Source organism: Microtus oregoni, unplaced genomic scaffold (genome assembly GCF_018167655.1).
Source record: "Microtus oregoni isolate MIOR12 unplaced genomic scaffold, Mior012 000029F_ref0000214, whole genome shotgun sequence".
Lineage (NCBI taxonomy): Eukaryota > Metazoa > Chordata > Mammalia > Rodentia > Cricetidae > Microtus > Microtus oregoni.
The window spans coordinates 2,433,499-2,452,465 of record NW_024543088.1 but is presented as its reverse complement, the minus strand read 5'-3'; the positions used below and the strand labels follow the sequence as shown (position 1 = coordinate 2,452,465).

At 48.1% G+C, this 18,967-nt stretch overlaps 1 protein-coding gene across 1 annotated transcript in view; it reads right to left on the bottom strand.

The window, feature by feature from the left end:
* LOC121465135 (protein sidekick-1-like) overlaps positions 1 to 18,967 on the bottom strand; it is a 955,042-nt gene that overhangs the window by 201,247 nt on the left and 734,828 nt on the right. The window contains exons 15-16 of the mRNA XM_041678320.1: positions 6,916 to 7,063; positions 5,796 to 5,936 (exon numbers count right to left, since the gene is read on the bottom strand). Coding sequence (XP_041534254.1) covers positions 5,796 to 5,936; positions 6,916 to 7,063 — 289 coding nt within the window. The remainder of the gene's footprint in view (positions 1 to 5,795; positions 5,937 to 6,915; positions 7,064 to 18,967) is intronic.

Below are 18,967 nucleotides of genomic sequence, written 5' to 3'. Positions count from 1 at the left end.
ACTACTGGCTTCCCCCAACCAAAAGGCTGAGAGTGCTGTTAGCTGGCATCCGAGGTCGACAGTGCCTTGATTTAGGACTTTCTTTGTTCTTTGACTGTAAAACTTCAAGGAACTGTCCTCATGTTGGAATGCAGAATTAGAGGTGACCCGAATCTGCGTTGGGCCATGGTCACTTACAGTTGGTTCCAGAAATAAGCTCTTTTATTTCTGATATTCAAGGTGGAGGTGTGCTTTCAGGCGGACAGAAGCTTGTGTTTAAATCTTGATTCCCACCTGGTAGGTTGGAGTGGGTGGAGTCTCATCTAATCAGTAGATTCATAATTGGCTCAGGAGTTGGTGGGAACCAGGTGGGGCCTGCTGGAGAAGGTGGGTCGCTATGACTGAACCTTTGAGGTATACACTTTGTGCCTAGCTCCTTCCATAGTCTTTCTGCTTCAAGGCCTCTGTAGATCAGCACTGCCCCCCTGTAGGCCCTTCCACTCTCCCACCCACCACAAGCCCAGAGCAATAGAGCCAAGTGAGCACACAAGGAGCCCTTGGGAACCATAAGCCAAGATAAACCCCCAGAGGGAGACTAGAAATACAGGGGGAGCGAAGGGGACAGGAGAGGGAAAGCCAGACCTTCCTCATCCTGGGATCTAGTTTGTGTTTCGTGCCGACAGAGTCTAGGACAATCAGCAGATAAAGTCCTGAATGCCTAGACATACATCCTCAGACAAGGCTGTGAAGTCAATAAGCGGAGGGTGTGGCCCAGCTGACAGAAGCCTGGCTGGCAAGCAGGAGGCCCTGGTTCTGCCCCAGCCCCTGGTAAACTGCAGATGGTAGTGCCCATTTGTAATCCTAGCCCTCGGAAGTTGGCAGCAGGAAGAACAGAAGATCAAGACCCTCCTTGGTATGTAGAGAGTTTGAGGCTAGCCTGGGCTACATGAGCATCTGCCTCAAAACCAACCAAACAAACACAGCAGGGAACAACCACACACAACCGGGCTGACTGGGAGTCAACCTGCCTGCGGCCCCTAGTGTTCCTTTGTCAGCAATCCCCCCTCTCCTTATCAGGAACGGTGAACCTGAGCAACCTGCCTTGGATTGTAGGAACGAGAGGAAGGGCTTTACTTGAAACTGAGGTTTCGCTTAAGCTTGAAATCGTTAAAGCTTGCTGTAATGAGTCCTAAGAGACGTGTAACCCAGAGAGCACCATGAATATGCATCTCCACAGGACACCTCGCTGCACCCATGCCTTGGGCTTATCCACCATCAGTTCCCTATATGATTCTGTGTAAATATCATCCCTCTTTTAAGATAAGCATAAGGAAATGTTTAATTATTATTGTTGTCATGTGTGCGTGTATGGTCTGTATGTGTTCACATGTGTGTGTGCATGTGTGCATGTGAGTGTAAGCGCACCTCTGTGTGAATGTGTGTGGAGGTCAGAGGTCAACACTAGCTTTCCTCTCTGCTTCACAGGGGTCTCTCACTGAACCTGGAGCTCATCCATTTGGCTAGTCTGGCTGATAAATGAGCTTCAGAGATCCCCCTGTCTTGCCCGACTCCCAGCCCCCTGCTCTGGGGTGACTGACATGTGGCACCAGGCCCTGCTTTTTGTGTGGGTGCTAAGGACTCACACTCAGGCACTCAATGCTTGCAGAGCCAGCCTCTCACCCACTGAGCCACCTCCCAGGCCCCGAGTAGATATTTCTTCACCGCTTTCTGGGAGACACTGCAAAGTCACCCCTAGGAAGGTCTGGCTCCAGGGAGCCCTTCACTACCCAACACACTTTCCAAGGAAAGGATATGAGATTAGCATTGGGGGGACATGGTGGGGGACACAGGCTGAGGTCCTTGTTCAGGACATGAAGCCTGTCCCAACCATACATTCTCCTCAGCCACTTCATCAGGGAAGAGTAGGATTCACTTTGAAAATAGAATGGGCAAGGGGGTCCACTCTGGCCTGGGCTCTAGGGGTCCTGGGGACGTATGCTGGATGTCTGAGAAGGTCAATGAGAAGGACGACTCCACGGAGCATCCTCTTTCCTCCTTTCTGAGAGGATCTGTTACCCTGGAGATGGGCTCAGTCAGAACGGATGAATTTTTATCCAGAAATAAACAGGATTTTTTTAAAAGGACATAACCCTGAGTGCCTCTCGGAGAAACATGCTGCCTATTATTATAAATATTTTATCACCGTGCGAGCACCCTAACTACTTCTTACGGTGCGAGCCACCAAGGTGATTGATCTTCTATTTGCTCCCATGCATTGTGTGTGGGATCCGACACAGAGCCTGTGCCCTGGAGGGTTCTCGCTCGGAAAGCAAACCACGAGCTGCAAGCTGGGGCCTTTCTCAGAAGCATTTGCAGGCGAATGCATCTTGGTACGGGTCTTTAATTTCCACCCACTTTGATATTCAAGGCCTGGGGTGGTGTGCCCTCATTTTTTTAGGCCTTCCTTCGACTTAAGATCTCAACATTACAGATGCCCCCTTCCCCCCTCCAATCCAATAGCACTGTCACCAAGAATCTTTTAAGGACAGTAATCCCAAAAAATAGAGAGAGGTGCAGTCTGCCATGTGACCTCATAACATCAGACAGTTTTATTATTAGGCTCTGTGCCCCAAGCGTGTTTAGGGGGACAAACATCGCTGCCCCTACTTGACAGGCTCTGCCTTGGGGACCCTCCTTCTTCAGAGAAAGGAGCTGGTTGTGAGCAGGACAAGCTAATTATTTTCATTAGTTGACGGGCGTGGACATGGGGGATGGCTAAAGTCGGAAGGGAAGCACAGCCTTGAGGCACAGGAACCCTTAGTGTGAGGCAGCAGAAGGATGGGTAGGAAGGTCAGGCTACTGGCAACTGCCACCAACTGGAACAGAGCCCAGGGCCACTGCTGCTGGATGATATGACTGTCTCTCTCTGACCTTTTGCAAATGGAGGATGACAGCTGGGGGCAGAGATATGGGGAGCTTGGGCACTGACTTCCTGTTGGTCCTTTAAGCCCCGTTAGACAGACAAGGCTGAGTTCAGGTTAGAGGAGAATCATAGGCTGCAGGGAGGCGGAAGAACAGCAGGGAACTGGCTGTGTCCTGCAGCTCTGGCTCGCTCCGAGCAGGGGCTTTCCACAAAGAAGCCTTCTCTCCAGCAACTATCTTCTCTTAAGGGTCTCTCGGTGCATGCAGAAGCCCCATCTCCCATCTCACTCCACGGTTAGCTGAAGTGAGGTGACTACAGTCACAGGTCCTTTACAGGCGAAGCAAATGGAGCTGAAGAGCCACCATTCTCAAGCTGACATTCCAGCACTTGGGAGGTGAGATGAGAGATCAGGAGGTTGTGAGCATCCCTGGCTACATGGTGAGCTGGAGGCCAACCTGGCTACATGAGACCTTGACACAGCAAAAGACATACAATAGGGCCAGAGAGATGGCGCTAGGTAAGGGTGCATGCTGCAAGGCTAGCGTGATCTTGAGTTTATCTCTGGGCCCCACAGTGGGAGGACAGAATGTCGTCTGATAAAACTCCATACACTAAATAAAGAAACGTCATGAAACTACAAATGATACATAAAGGGAAGAAAGAAAGAGGCCCGGTGGGGGGGGAGGGGTGTCAGAGTCGTCAGGAAAAAACCCACATCTCTCATAATGTAAATATCTGTACTTTCTGACGGTCTTGGTGACCCCCGGGAAAGGGTCCTTTATGGTGGTGGATAACTCCTGTAAGGTCAGCACTTGGGAGCTGAAGGCAGGAGGATACGGTGTTCAAGAATGTCCTCAGCCCAGCTGGAGAGATGGCTCAGGGGGTAAGGGTACTAGCTGCTCTTCCAGAGGTCCCGAGTTCAATTCCCAGCAACCACATGGTGGCTCACAACCATCTGTAATGTAATGAGACCTGGTGCCTTCCTTGCCAGCAGTACATTGTATGCTTAATAAATAAATAAATCTTTAAAAAAAAAGAATATCCTCAGCCACATTAACAAGTTCTAGGCCAGCATGACCTACACAAGACTTGTCTCAAACAAGAAAGCAACAACAAGAACAAAAAGAGAAAGAGAGAGCCCAATATTTTCACAATTTCCTTCCTAGTTAGACCTCTGTTAAACAAGCACTCATGAACCCCAGCCCAGTGTGTGACAGGGAGGTATTTGGAGAATAATGAATGCATTCCTGCTTCAGGAAAGCTCATAAGATTGAGGGGTGATGGTGGTAAATACTTTTAATCCCAGCACTCTGAAGGCAGAGGCAGGCAGATCTCTGTGAGTTTGAGGACAGCCTGCAGCCTGGTCTACAGAGTGAGTTCCAGGACAGCCAGGGCTACACAGGATAACCCTGTCTTGACAAACCAAAAAGAAGAAGGAGGAGGGGGAGCAGGAGAAGGAAGAGGAAGAGGAGAAGGAGAAGGAGAAGGAGAAGGAGAAGGAGAAGAAGAAGAAGAAGAAGAAGAAGAAGAAGAAGAAGAAGAAAAGAGGAGGAGGAGGAATAGGAGGAGGAGGATGAGGAAGAGGAGGAGGAGAAGAGGAGGAGGAAGAAACCCTTTAATTCTAATCAATCTTTTCTCTTTTAATTTGTCTCAACAAAAAGCTCCACAGGGATGACATTTGGTGTCATTTTGACATTAGTGGTAGCTTGGACAAAGGAGGTGCTTCGCTCAGATGCAAACCTACCATCCCTGCTTAGGCTGGGCTAGCAACCTGCATATCCTTTGGTGACATTTGGTAGGTACACATGTACCTTCATCCTTGCCCTAACACCAAAAAATACATCGCTTTCATTCCCAGCACCTAAACATTGCCAAGTTGTAGGGATAAGTCCCGCCCCTTAGGGGGCGTGTTCGCCTCGGGCTAATGTCTGCCTATAAATTTGGCGAGTGTGCTCCAAGCTGTCCTTTCTGCTTTCCTGGTCTCCGCGGGAACGGTGGTTCTGTAAGTCTATTTCTACATTAAAACTATATATATTTTTACAATCTGTCTGCATTCGTTTACACCGCTACACCAAGTTGTGAGTATACATGAATATGTGTATATAAATTTCTTTGGGGGGCCTGGAGAGATGGCTTTACAGTCAAGAGCTCTTACTGTGGACCTGAGTTCAGTTCCCAGCTCACAACTGCCTGTAACTCAAGTTTTAGGGCAGCAGTTCTCAACCTGTAGGTCATGACCTCTTTCGGGGGTCAAATGGCCCTTTCATAGGGGTTATCTAAGACCATAAGAAAACACAGATACTCATATTATGATTCCTATCAGTAGCAAAATTACAGTGATGAAGTGGCAATTATTTTCTGGTTGGGATTACTGCAACACGAGAAACTGCAGTAGACAGGGGGCCAAGGCACTAGGAAGGTTGAGAGCCACTGCTCCAGGGCATTCGACACCCTCTTCTGACCTCCTAGGGTACATACCCATACACATATACGCATAACCAATGTTTTTCCTTTGCTATGCCAGAAAATCTGGCAAAAATGGAACAAATTAGCATAGTAACTTGGTTAAACACTACCTCAAATTAATTCAGTTAAGTGATTGTTCTTACCAAAGTAGGCATCCATAGAGGAAGGGTCACAGTGAAGAATGCATCTGCTATCTCTTCCATAGTGCCCCCCTCCATTCTCCTACTCAGTGCAAATGCTAACACTCGTCTGCGTGGCCTCCACATACCCAGGAGGCCCCCACAAGGGTGCCCATTGGCTGTGAACTCTGCTTTGCTGCAGTAGGCACCCCTACCTAGAGTCTGTCATTTGACCTGCACCCCAAAGTTCTTATTGGCTGCTGCTAACAGATAACAGGACAGCCTGAAGGTTTGTTCTAGGTACTTGCCTGAGGATGTAGCCCCGGAGCACCCCATTGTGTTCCGTTTCTGGTGGTGGCTGCCACTGCACCATGATGGACTGGTTGGTTCTCCCACTGGCTACAATGTTTTTTGGGGGAGCACTTGGTGGTTCTTCTGGTAACATCAACCTAAAGATAAAAATATATTAGAGAGAGAGAGATAAGGGTCAGCAGCAAGGTACCCGGCCCAGAGCCTTGTTGAGGAGAAATCCAGCCGAAAGCATGCAGCTGACCTCACTGGGGCTGTGTGTGCAAGAGTTATGGCAGTCAGCAACTCAGCCAGGAGGCAATGGCGGAGGTGCGGTTCATAGTGTTCATCTAGTGTCCTGCTTAGCTCTAACTGTTAACTTTACAAAAACCTGGAAACACCTGGGAAGACAGTCTAAATGAGAAATGATCTATCTTAGGTTGGTTTGTGGGTATGTCTGTGGGGGACCATCTTAATCGAGCTGATGGACATGGGAAGACCCAGACCACCGTGGACGGTATTATTCCCTATGCAGGAGATACTGGTTTGAGTAAGAGCGGAGAAATCCCGCCGAGCACAAGCAAACACATATGCGTGTGTCAGTTTCCCTCCGCCTTAACCATGGTTGTGGCGTGACCACCTGCTTGAGTACCTGTCTCTACTTCTCCACTATGATGGACTGTAACCTGGAACTGCCAGCTGAAACAAACCCCTTCTCCCCTAAGCACTTTTATCAGGGCACTTTATCACAGCCACAGAAACGACACTAGGACATCCATGAGGCCCTGGGTTCCAACCCCTGCATTGTATACTTTGGGTGTGGTTGCATGTCTGTAATCTCAGCACTCTGTTGGTAGAGGGAGGAGGATGGTCCTTGGCTACACAGTGAATTCCATAAGACTCCGCCCCTCAAAGAAGGCAGTGCTGTCAGGAGGGACCTGTGAATGCACAGAGCACCTTGGGAAGGGTCTATGACAGCTGCTGCCTCCAAGCAGTTAAGGGAAATACAGCTAGCTCAGAATGTGCCAGTGTTCATGCTGCTCAGGTTTCCGCCAGAACCGTGAGGCTGGTCATTCATCTCTGTATCTACTGTTGGGATCCACACCATCTAGGCTCTGGGTGGGGGTCAGGCTCACTCACCTGCTGGTCTCTGTGCTGTACTGGCCCTTGCCTACTTGGTTCACAGCGCACACCCTGAACTGATAGGTACGGGCTGGAGTCAAGCCACTCACAGTGACGGCTGTCATCTCCGGGTCAACATTTGACAGATGCACTTTCCATGGAGAGTCTACAAGAAGGAGCAGAGCAGAGACACTCAGGAGCATGCGCCGTCACGGGACGAGGACAAGCACGGTCTTGTTTGCTCTCCCAGACCAGGGCTAGGAGAGGTGGTGGCTAGCTCACTTTATGAATGGGCAAACCAGGGCTCTCAGCTGTGTGGCTAGCAACTGGTGTGCTGGCATGAAGTTCATGAGCCTCACCCCAAACCAAGGGTAGAACCCTGTTATTCCTATGGCCATCCCAGGACAAGAGGGATGAAAGACACCTCCATCTGTCCTCAGCAAGGAGCTATGTGTGGCTCTGAGTGTGTCCCTCTCTCCCTCCCTCCTCTCTTTTCTTTCTGTTTGTCTTTATTCCTTCCTTTTTTTCTTCCTTTCCTTTCCTTTCCTTTCCTTTCCTTTCCTTCCCTTCACTTTCTGTTTGTATACGTGTTACTACGTATACAACTGAGGTTGTACATGCATGTGGAGGCCAGAGGGCAATCTTGGGGATCATTCGTTTCTGAGATAGGATCCCTCACTAGTGCGGAACTCACAGATCCAACTAGATTGGCTGGTCAACAAGCTCAAGCTCCAGGGAGCCTCCTGTCTCTGCCTCTGCAGTATTGGGATCACAAGCTGGCACCATTACATCAGATGTTTTTAGATAGATTCTGGGGAATTAAATTTGGGCCCTTAACACTTTACTGATGGAGCCATCACCCCCCACCCCAGCCAAAATATAAACTTTTTTTCTTCTTCAGCCTGCATATGGCGCTTCAAGGGAAAGAAGAAAACCCTTATTCCTGGACTCAAAATGAAGTGCGGAAAGTTGTCTGTCAGCGTTCAGTCAGGCAGCTCAAGGATTTGTCTCCAGGAAGAGGATGCTCCACACATCAGGGAATGATAAATAGGCACTGTATTTGTTAACAGTTTAATAAGGAAACGACTATGATAAATACAGATGGGCTAGGCAGTTTGCAACCCATCTGCAGTGTGGCAGCTTGTTTCTGCCACACCCCCGAGCTGCTCTGGCTGGGGAAAGACATGCACAATTCATAGCTAGCATGGTGCATCTCTTGGAAGCTGCTTCCCTGCAGGTGTGGAAGGGTATCTCTAATAGCAGAATGGGCTATTGCCTGCAAGGAAGCCTCGGGAACGTTCTGGTAGGAGTGATACTGTCACATGTTTTCTGAACAGTTTAAATATTCCTCTCAGCCCAGCCAAGGGTGACCTGGCTGTGACTTAGAGCATCTGCTGTGCCTGCCCACACTTAGGTGCCGGGCAGACTCTCCTGGCCTCACCCTTCTCATCCATATGAGACGGTGATACTAGCAACCCCCTTTCGCACACCCTGAAGATGGTCAGAGAGAGATGGGTGTCCAGGGAGCTGGGCTCTGCTTTGACCGTGGGCAAAAAGCTCCAGCTGCGCATAAACACCACCCATAAAAATCACAGCTGCTTCTGCAGAAGCTGAGGGCCAACTGTAGGGGGTCATGGCATGCACCAGGGTTTCATGGGAATTGTGCCTGCCACTCTAACTGCTTACAGGTTACCATGAAGTGGCCTCATATTGCTACAGAATAGAACCCAGGCTCCCCAAAGCAACAAGAGGGATGCCTATCCCCAAGTCGGAATCCATTATCTGGGATTCCTGAACACAGAAGTCAAGCTGCCTCACATACGGTGCCAGTTGGGCTGCAAAGACAGAATTTTGTTTTTTTAATGATTGTAGATAAAGCTGCTTCTGAGCACAGCTTTCTGGAAATATGGTTTCCACCACCAGCTGGGCTGTGCTGTATTCCTGGCTTTTGATTTTTGGTGGTTCGGGTAATTAGCTGTTGACAAGGATCCCTCTATGTTTCATTTAGAAGCACAATACTGGGCTTAGTGGGTAGAAGGGCTTGCTCTGCAAGCAAGAGGACTTGAGTTTGAATTCCCGATACCCACAGAAGAAGCTGGGTGTAGTCAGAGACTGATCATTCATTTCCTGACCGCCCAGACACGAAATAATCACGCAGAAACTGTATTAATTAAAACACTGCTTGGCCTATTAACTTGGGCTTCTTACTAACTAACTCTTACATCTTAAATTAAGCCATTCCTATTATTTTGTATTTTACCATGAGGCTCGTGGTTTACCGGTAAGGTTCCAGGGTGAGCATCTTTCTCCTTCAGCAGCTACATGGCATCTCTCAGACTTTGCCTTCTTTTCTCCTCTATCTCGGCTTGGAATTCTCACCTTGCTCTATTCTGTGATGCCATAGGCTCAAAGCAGCTTCTTTATTAACCAATGGTAATAAAACATATTCACAGCATACAGGGGGGAATCCCACATCAGCTGGTCATGACTGTGTGTGTGCCTGAAACCCCAGTCTTGGAGCAGACAGGCAGATCCTGAGAGTTTGCTGGCCGGTCTGGCCAATGAAAGTGATTTTCAGCTCAGTGAGAGACCCTGTCCTGAGGCAATGAAGTAGAGAGTGAGATAAGGCAGCTGGCATCCTGCTCTGGCCTCCTCATGTGTGGGCACCGGTATGCTTACATGCACCTACCATACACACACATGCGCGCGCGCGCACACACACACACACACACACACACACACAGGAACCCATAGGATGTATATCTTAATTAGCAATGGAAAAGCTAGTCCTCTGAACCTCTGTCACTATATATAGCCCACAAAGACCAGAGTTTCTCAGCCAACTCCATCACAGGAGTCTCTGACAATGTGGAAGGTCATCGGACTGCCCTTGACACCGTGGAGCTGGGCCTGGCTTTGCTGAGGCTAACAGTTACAGATCTAGCTTCCTTCCAAAGATGGTTGGCATGAGACAGGAAGACCCGGATGACCGGCATTCACTGTGAACTCTTCCATTTAGAGCTGTCCAGTTTCCTATGAACTTCTGTAAAGTTGAGAGACCATCAAGACCATAAGTCACCTCGCATCTGTTAGGAAAGTGGAAATCAAGCAAACAAACAGAAAATAACAAGGATCATGGGATCACACGCTGAGCTACCTACTTCCCCTCCGAACCCTGGAGGTGTAGTCTCAGGCGACCCATCCCAGCCTTCTCCACCTCTGGACTGCAAGGGAGCAGCTACTCTGGTTCCATAGCATGAGTGAGCCTAGCCATGCAGGGAGGGACAGAACTGGGAGCATGTGGTGCCAGCTGGTTGACTAAGATGGTTCATCAGTCCCAGACAAGGGCAGGAAGCTGCCTGCTGGGGCTTTATTCTGGTGTGTCCCCATCAAGCCTTACATTGAGGCTGGGTCTCCCGGTGTGATGGCTAGTGTCAACTTGACAGAATCTAGAATCATCTGTGAGACAGTCCTCTGGGCATGCCTGCTGGGCTATCTTAATTATAATAACTGAGGTGGAAAGAACTGCCCACTGTGGGTGACACTATTCCCTAATCGGGAGACTGCATATGTGGAGAAAGGGCTGAGTGGCAGCATGCATTCGCTGCTTCCTGTTACCTAACTGAGGGTGTGATGTGACCAGCCGCCTCCAGCGTCTATCATCTTGACTCTTCTGCTATGATGGACCATGCCCTCCAACTATGAGCCAGAACAAATGCTTTCTTCCTTGGGTTGCTTTGGTCAGGGTATTTCTCACGTACACTAGGGCAAGCTGTTGGGAGGGAGTGTTGGGGGAGGCATGGGTACCTTTAAGAGGGGAGAGTGGGGCTTGGGACTTGCCTACACGTGTGAGTCACTGGATTCAATCCTCAGCACAAAACAAACAAGACAAAACCATAAGGAGACAAAAGAGAAGGATGAATGCCTTTCTTGCAGGAGTGAGTGTTCTGTGTTCTCCGTTCTCCGTGGTGGAACTTGCCTAGTTGCTAAGTGCTCCTGGCTCCCCTCCTTGGCAGCCTCATACGTACCTGTCTTCCTTCCTTTCTGCTTCTCTACTGGGTTGTGACATAACCTCCCCACTTTACACGTCAGCCAGCCTCAGGGATCCTGCTACAGCAACACACAACTACCCTAAGACGCTGCTGCCCCATGCACTGCCTCCCAGCTTCTGTCCAGTACAACTTTGGGCCATGCTGCTCTTTTAGAGCACAAACAGCTCTTCCATGTCCATGACCTAAGGCTCAGGTCTGCTACCATGCCTGATTTGACAAAGGACCTGTTCATCTCCTCAGTGTCCCTGGTCTATGAATAGCTCCAGGCACATCTATAGAATTCTTTATTTATCCTTTTCCCTCCCGAAAAGAAGATAAGGAATCTGGTAGGTAGAGAAATCAAACTGTGAAACTGATCGAACATGGCCCAACCCATCTCACAGGCACCCTGATTGTATCCCCTCCTCAGAAGAAGTAGCTTGGGAGGGATTTGTTTATTGATGGGCGCTAGAGCTGCAAACTCGCTAAGGACTGTTAAGATGTAAATAGCGTAGCACGTCCAGACCAGACAGTCGGACAGTCAATGGGCGGGCGACAACACGGAGGGGCTTTTGAGAAGATTCCCGTCCCAGCCATTTCTCAGGAGACTGCCAGAGTGGTTGGAGAGTTGAGGATGCCTGTGAGGAGCCTGACCCACGGGCCCCTCCTGCCTCCTTCCTCCCCTTCCAGTACTCCTCTTGTGCCTGATCATGGAGCTGCTACTCCATTCTGAAAGATGGAGACTCTGAAGGCTTGATCTCTCTCTCTGTGGGCTCAGATGATTACAGATTGATTTTTTTCTTTTCCATATTTTGTGTGTGGTGTACACATGTTCTTGTGGGCACAGAAACATGCACATGTGGGTGACATGTGTATGAGCAAGCCTGTTTAGGTCAGAGGTCCATGTCAGATTTCTTCCTTGATTGCTCTCTACCGTGTGTGTGTGGTATGTGTGTGTGTGTGTGTGTGTGTGTGTGTAAGAGAGAGTGACCTTGCACATGCATGTGCACATGCACACCTGCACACACCCAGACAAACACAGACATACCCCATACACAAACAAAGAACAAATCCAGATCCCCCATGATATTGCGTTTGTGGCATAATCAAAGTGTAAACTGATTATTTTCCGGTTTTCATGTCTCTGCCTGATGCAAGTGTCTGCACCCCGAAGCTCACGAAACACGAGCACCGCGTTAGCACCAAAGGTTTATCACCAGCTGGGGGATAAGTTGGCCTCACTGACATACTAGAGATGGTGGAAGCCAAGCTAGCGTCTCTCTGGCTGATATTCTCATAGAGTGCTAGCCCTCCTTGGCAAACCCAGTCATGTCTCTTTGTTGCCCCGCGTGGCAACTCGAGAAGTCACCGAAATGACCAAGACGCTGAGAATTCTCCTGGGTCCCTCAAGATCCCAGCTGAGAGAAGAGGTGCCACATTAACCAGAGACTCCTCCCACCATGCCAAATTGTCCTTGCAGGCAGTGTCTGTGAGCATACGTGTTGAATTCTTTAGGACAAGACTGCATGCTCAAGACAGGTGCAGCTGAGAGCGGAAGCTGGTATAGCTAAGCTAAGACTGCCAGAGCTTAAAAGACGTATTAAGGGGAGACAGTCCAGTCAGTAAAGTGCTTGCTGGCAAACATGAGGGCCTGAGTTCAACTCCAGAACCCATGGTTTTTGTTTGTATTTTCCAGTGTCAGGCACTTGCAAGCCCAGTGCTAGGAAGATGAGACAGGAAGTTGCTTGGGTTCCACTAGCCAGCCAGCCGAGCCTCATGGGTGAGCTCTAGGTTCAATGAGAGGACCTTGTCTCAAAAAAAAAAAAAACAAAAACAAAGCAGGTAGGGTTTGAGGAAGATACCTTACAGGTTCTTACCCACATGAACACACGCACAGGCGCGTGCGCACACACACACAGAGCCTATCAAATAATGATGGTGTTAAGTCAAAGTGACAGTGAGAGCTCTTGACATGATCTGAAGAGAAGGGCATTCTCCCACACAGGCTAACCACAAGGAAAGTATCAGGCAAACTCCAACTGAGCAGCATTCTTAAAGCCACCAGCTTTCCTCAGAGCTATCAAGGTCACCACCAGGGAGGGACGTCTGAGAAACTGTCTTGCCTCCTGATCCCAAGGAGCCATGATGACTGAACATCCTGGGGGTCCTGGGAGGGGCCCTAAGACAGGAAGCAAACAGCAAAGGAAAAAAGGATGTCTGAAGCGAGCATTGGGCTCTGTGGATCCCAGTCAGCATGGGTTCCTCAGTACACAGGAACCTGTTCAAACAAACACAAATGCACCAGAAAAAGAGAAGAGGGCAGACATGAGTATGTTTGTGTGCACATGTGTGAGTCCATGCGCATCTGCACACCGCTAAAACAGGCCTGCTCATTCTCCATGCTGTAGCCCTGGAGGATGGGGTGGGTGGTTTCAGATGTGGAACACACTCTGTGCAGCATTTGAGGACCTCTGGGGTGGTACAGGAGGTGACCCGTACCCACCGCAAACAGCAGCCACCGAATGTCCCTCTCGGCTAGAGGTTAATATGGATTGACAGCTAGAAATGCAGTCAGGAGACACGTCTCCAGGTGTGTCAGTGAGGGCATCTCTATATCAGGCTAACTAATGTGGGAACACCCACCCTGAATGTCAGTGGCTCTGTCTCATGGGCAAGACCCTGGGCTATATCTGAGTGACGAAAGCTGACTGAGAAGAAGCAGCAAGCCGGCGGCACGGGTGTGTTTGTCTCTCTCTGCTCTTGACTGTGGATATGATGCAGTGAGAGGCTGCCTTGATTTCCTTGAAATAATGGAGTGTGAGACAAACCCCTCTACTCGGGTGCTTTTGGTCAGTGTGCTCTGTCAGAAGGACAGGAATGAGACTACGGCAAGGTTGTAGCACAGACTCTTTGAACACTGTGCTGTTTTGTTTTGTTTTAACATGAGCTGAGCTCCAGATTTTCCTAAGCCATGCACAAGCTGGATCTACCCCAGAGAAGCATTCATCCATTCCCCAGTCCTTATTTTCTCCATCACTGAGAAGCACAGAAAATGCGTAAGCATGAAGATGCGAGTTTGGGTTCTCAGCGCTTGTGAAACAAGCCAGGTGAGGCGGTGTACACTTGCAATGCCATGGTGGGGACCAAGAGACAGGAAGATCTCTGGAGCTTTACCATCGGGCAGTGGAGACTCCATTGGGGTCTTCAGGCCAGTGAGAGACTCTATCTCAAAAAAAGCTTTGGAGGTAGGAGACCTCTGGCCTCTACATGTTCCTGCACACAGGAAGAAATTATGATTGTGTACAGGTCAAAATGTTTAAAGTACTGGCCTATGGAGGATAACTGGTCATGATCTTCCCCATAAGGGCAGATAAGCACCTGGAGATGAGCCCTGGTACCCACCCCCACGCTACTCCATCTCTGGGCCCCTACAAAGGCCATCAATACCTGTGACAGTCGCTTTCTCTCGGGCTGCATTTTAAAAGGGGAGCAAACGCTATTAGTTGGAGGCTCATTATGCAAAAATCCCACAAGAAAATGAGCCATGCGCGAAAAGCACTTCCTAACAGCTCCAAAGCTCTATCAGCAAACATCCCTGCGAGATAAGTTTCAAAGACAGCACCAGGTCGATCTGAAGCGCGGAGAACAAAGCCTTCGCCATCGAGGCAAGCAAAACAGCACAAAGCCCATCAGCTTTTAAGGACACAATAGCAAGCGTGGAGGAGGATGTTTAACATATTGTGCGATGACAGTCAGCTGCGACTCTCAGAGCAGAGCAAATGAGCTCGCATGGGGCCGGTGCGGGAGACAGCGGGGTCCAGACATGAAAAGACACCTGTGGCATCAGGAGAAAGAGTGAACCCTTGCTTCCAGGTTCTCTTTGTGTTGGAACAGTCCTGGCCTCCGGTGATTCTAGGAAGGGAGCTCAGAGAAGTACCGAGCCTCAGAGAGTGTTCTCGGGAAGGTAGCCTTGGACTGGAAGCTGACACCCACGGACCCCCCACTTCAGAAAGCTGAGGGGTGCTGAGAGATGGCTCAGTGGACAAAGTGCTTGTTGTGCAATCATGAGCACCTGTGTTCAGAGTCACAGCAACCTTGTAGTAACCGGGCACAGTGGTATATGTCTGTAACTTCATCCTGGGGTAGAGAGACAGGTGAATCCCAGAGCTCAGTGCCTGGCTAGTCTAACTAAATGGTGACCTCCAGGCTTAATGAGAGATGACCTTCTTTTCCAAAACCAACACAGAGAGCAATAGAGGAAGATACCCAATGTAAACCTGTGTCCTCTATACCTATATGCATAGATGAGTGTACTCCTCCACATCCACACAAACACACACACACACACACACACACACACACACACACACACAAAGCAAGCACAGGGAGGCTGGGGATGTAGTTGCTAGAGTTATTGCCTGGCAAACATAGAATCCCGAGTTCCAATCTTTGCACTGCATAGACAGGGAGTAGTGGTGTAGGCACTGCCAACCCAACAGTCAGAAGGCAGGAGGATCAGGAATTCAAGGTCATTCTCAGCTTTTGGTATCAGAGCAAGAAGGAGACAAAGACACACACACACACACACACACACACACACACACACACACACACACACAATAAGCATAGGTCGGCCAGGTGTAAAACAACAGACCACGGCAGAGTCTAGAATATTCTACACTTGCTATCATTACTATAACTCCAGGATAGTCTCTCAAAAGCAGCTGCTCACCAGGGCCATAGATGCTCTGCCTAGATCTGTACCCCTTAGAAGCCTCCTATTTCCCAAGGACAAGGCTGCTTCTGGTTCCTCCATCTGTGGGAATCTTACAGCAACTGAGGGACAGACGACTGTCCACACTCCCCCCTTCAGATGCAGCCTGGAGCCTCGCACTCAGTTCTCTAGACTCCTGCCAAGTTCTGCTGCCTAAACCCTTGTCCAGCAGCTCTGTGTGGGATGAGCCTGGTCTCCTGTGGTCCCTTGGTATTCCTCAGAGGTTTCTCTTTTCAGTATGGAAGAGAATTCACTAGACTTCCAGCAACAGTTGGTTGTGGCGGAGGCAGATCAACAAGTCTTTCTTTGTATGTCTGCTAACATTTCTCTAGCTGCAATCCGCATGTATAACCTTGGACTTGAAACATATATTACTACATAGAAAATACCTTTTTAAAAAAGGGGGGTCCACTTAATCATTGCCTCTGGCTTCCCCTGACCTGAGGAACCTTCTGCTCTTGCAAACACACATGTAGGTTTCTCCATCCTAGAGCTCCTGTGAGGGTGGCACACATATCTCTGTGTTCTGCACATTTCCACATGTGGTCCACCTCCAAGAGGGCTTTCCTGGTCGCTCCTGTGGAGTGACAGGCCCTCCTTTGAGGGTTCTGACTCTAAGGGACAGTTTCCTGGCAACTATTCATGAGCTCACTTAAGAGTCCTGTGCCCTTGGGTTGTGAATTGAGTTCCTGAGTGCCCTTTGTCTCCCAGGTGGACTTAGCCTCTGCCCAGGTGTCTTCCCGCATCTAATAATAACGGACATAAGAGGCTGCATCCTCTTCAGTACTCCTGAAGTTGCTCTGATCCGCTCCACGCTGGAAGGCAGTTGGGTGAGAGAATTAAAGAGGAAGGGATGGATGGTTCTAGTTTCCCCTATGACTTCCCTGAAAGCATGCTGATGGGTGCTTAGAAATAAGATAATCTTCTAGATAAACTTGGAAATCCTAAAACTGAAGACGGGGAGGGATGGGAAATAGCATGAAATATCAATTTCCAACCAGTCTCTTATTTACTTTTGCGAAGCTCACAATCAGACAAAAGGCATCTGGAGAGATGAGAATTAGGAGGCGCTTGCCTCCGAAGGGGAACGAATGACTGGATGGGGACCCAGTGGATGTTCCAGGAGGTCAAAACGACTCTCGTCCTGTTTAAAGCATGGACTACAGGTATAGATATATTTGTCAGAGCTTGCTCAGATCTCTGTGTTTTGTTCTATGCAAATTATGACTCAATATATAATAAAAAAAATCATATATACAAAGCTCTGAAATCCTAGAAGACATTCTACTGAGATCACAGGGAAAGAAACCAAGGGAAGCTTCTACCAGGCTCATTATCATTTAAAGTATTCTGATGGCCCAGCAAGATAGGAAAAACAAAGAGGAGACAATGAATTCTATTATTTGGAGAAGATACGGTTGTTTACTTTGAAAACTAAGAGGATCAACAGAAAATCATTAGAATAATAAGAGAATAGGAAGTGGGGCTGGAAAAGCAAGCCAGCAGATGACAATAGGCTTCCTGTGTTCCTACCACGGCAAGCTGGGAGGTGACTTACCCAGAAATGAAGTGACACCTCTGGCCAGCGGTTTTCAACCTTCCTAACACGGTGACCCTTTAATACAGTTCCTCATGTTGTGGTGACCCCCAACCAAGAAGTTGCTTTTATTGCTACTTCCTAACTGTAATTTTGCTACTGTTAGGAATCATAATGTAAGTATTTGATATGTAGGCTATCTGACATGTGACCTCTCCCAAAGGGGTCGTGACCCACAGGTTGAGAATCGCTAGTCTTAGGACAACCTTGGTGGAAAGAGCAGAGTGTTCCTGGCTACCGACCTGCAGGGCTTGGAAAGCCATACAGCAAGAAAGTGCGCAAGCGTAGGACCCTCCAGATGGACAGATGGACCAGCCAAGAAGTCATTCCTCACAGATGTCACCACAGCCTTAACTCCCTGCATTAAAACTCAGTGGGAACTGGGCATGGTCACACATTTCTGTAATCCCAGCACTTGGGAAACGGAGGCAGGAGGATCATGACAAGTCAGAGCCACTGTTGACTACATTATGAGGCCCTGTCTCAAGGTAAAAAAGAGTACCTTAATGGAACCGGTTTTTGGTTTCTGGTTTTGGAAATTTCACAGAATAGTTACATTTTCTCAAGAGGAGAAATACTAAAATCTGGGAGGATGAGGGGAGTCATAGCAGCTTTAAAATGTTACAAGAACTGTAAGAACAGAAGCAAACAAATGAAAACCAAAACCAAAACAAACCCAGCAAAATACCAGATGATGACTCGAATTTTTTTAATTTTTAATTTTAATTTTAATTTTTTTTAAATTTTGAGGCAGGGTATTACTATGTAAGCCTGGCTGTCGTGGAACTTGCTATATAGATCAGACCAGCTTCCAAGGCTCACAGAGATTTTCTTTCCTCTGCCTCCCTTCTAGAGTGCTGAGATCAAGGGTATATGTCATCATGTCCAGTCTGTTTTATTTTTAAAACAGGGACATTTAATATGTGAAAATTAACAATATAAATAAGCAAATTGTTCAATAAACCATTCTGGTAGAATGAAAGCCAGAAAAAGTTGTATGTCATGCTATATAGTATGCCTATATTCCAACTGAATTAAAAAGTGAAATATGTGGAAAATTAAACCCTTAAAATAAAGGTGAAAAATCTAAAGACATTTATTGTATGCTTGATAATGCTAAACTATCCAAGTACAAAAGTAATTGGAAGAAAATATAAAAGAAACATCCGCAGACTAAACTACATAAGATTCAAATACTTCTTTGTCGTGAATAACCCCCATTGCTGGACTGGTTGTAGCTCAGCTGGTAGGAGCATGTGCTGAGCCCTGCCTGGGTTCAGTCCCCAGGACTTCATAAACCAGGCAAAGTGACTCATGCCTGCAATCACAGTATTTGGGAGGTAGAGGCAGGAGGATTAGGATTCTAAAGCCATCATGGACTACACAGTAAATCTGAGAGCAGGTTGAAATACATAAACCCTGACTAAAATATAAATAAATAAAATATATAAAATCAATTTTAAAAATTAAGGGAAAAACAAAACGGAAAGAATAATCAAAAATGATAGAAAAAAATCTTAAATTCTGGCTAGAAAAATGGGAGAAAAGAAACTGACAGATCACAGTGAAAAAAGTACAAGCCAGCCAACTTGGAAAAAGGTGTCCAGCTGTGCTGGGGATCAAAAAAATATACATGTGCACAGCTATCAGAAGATGTGAGTCTTGGGA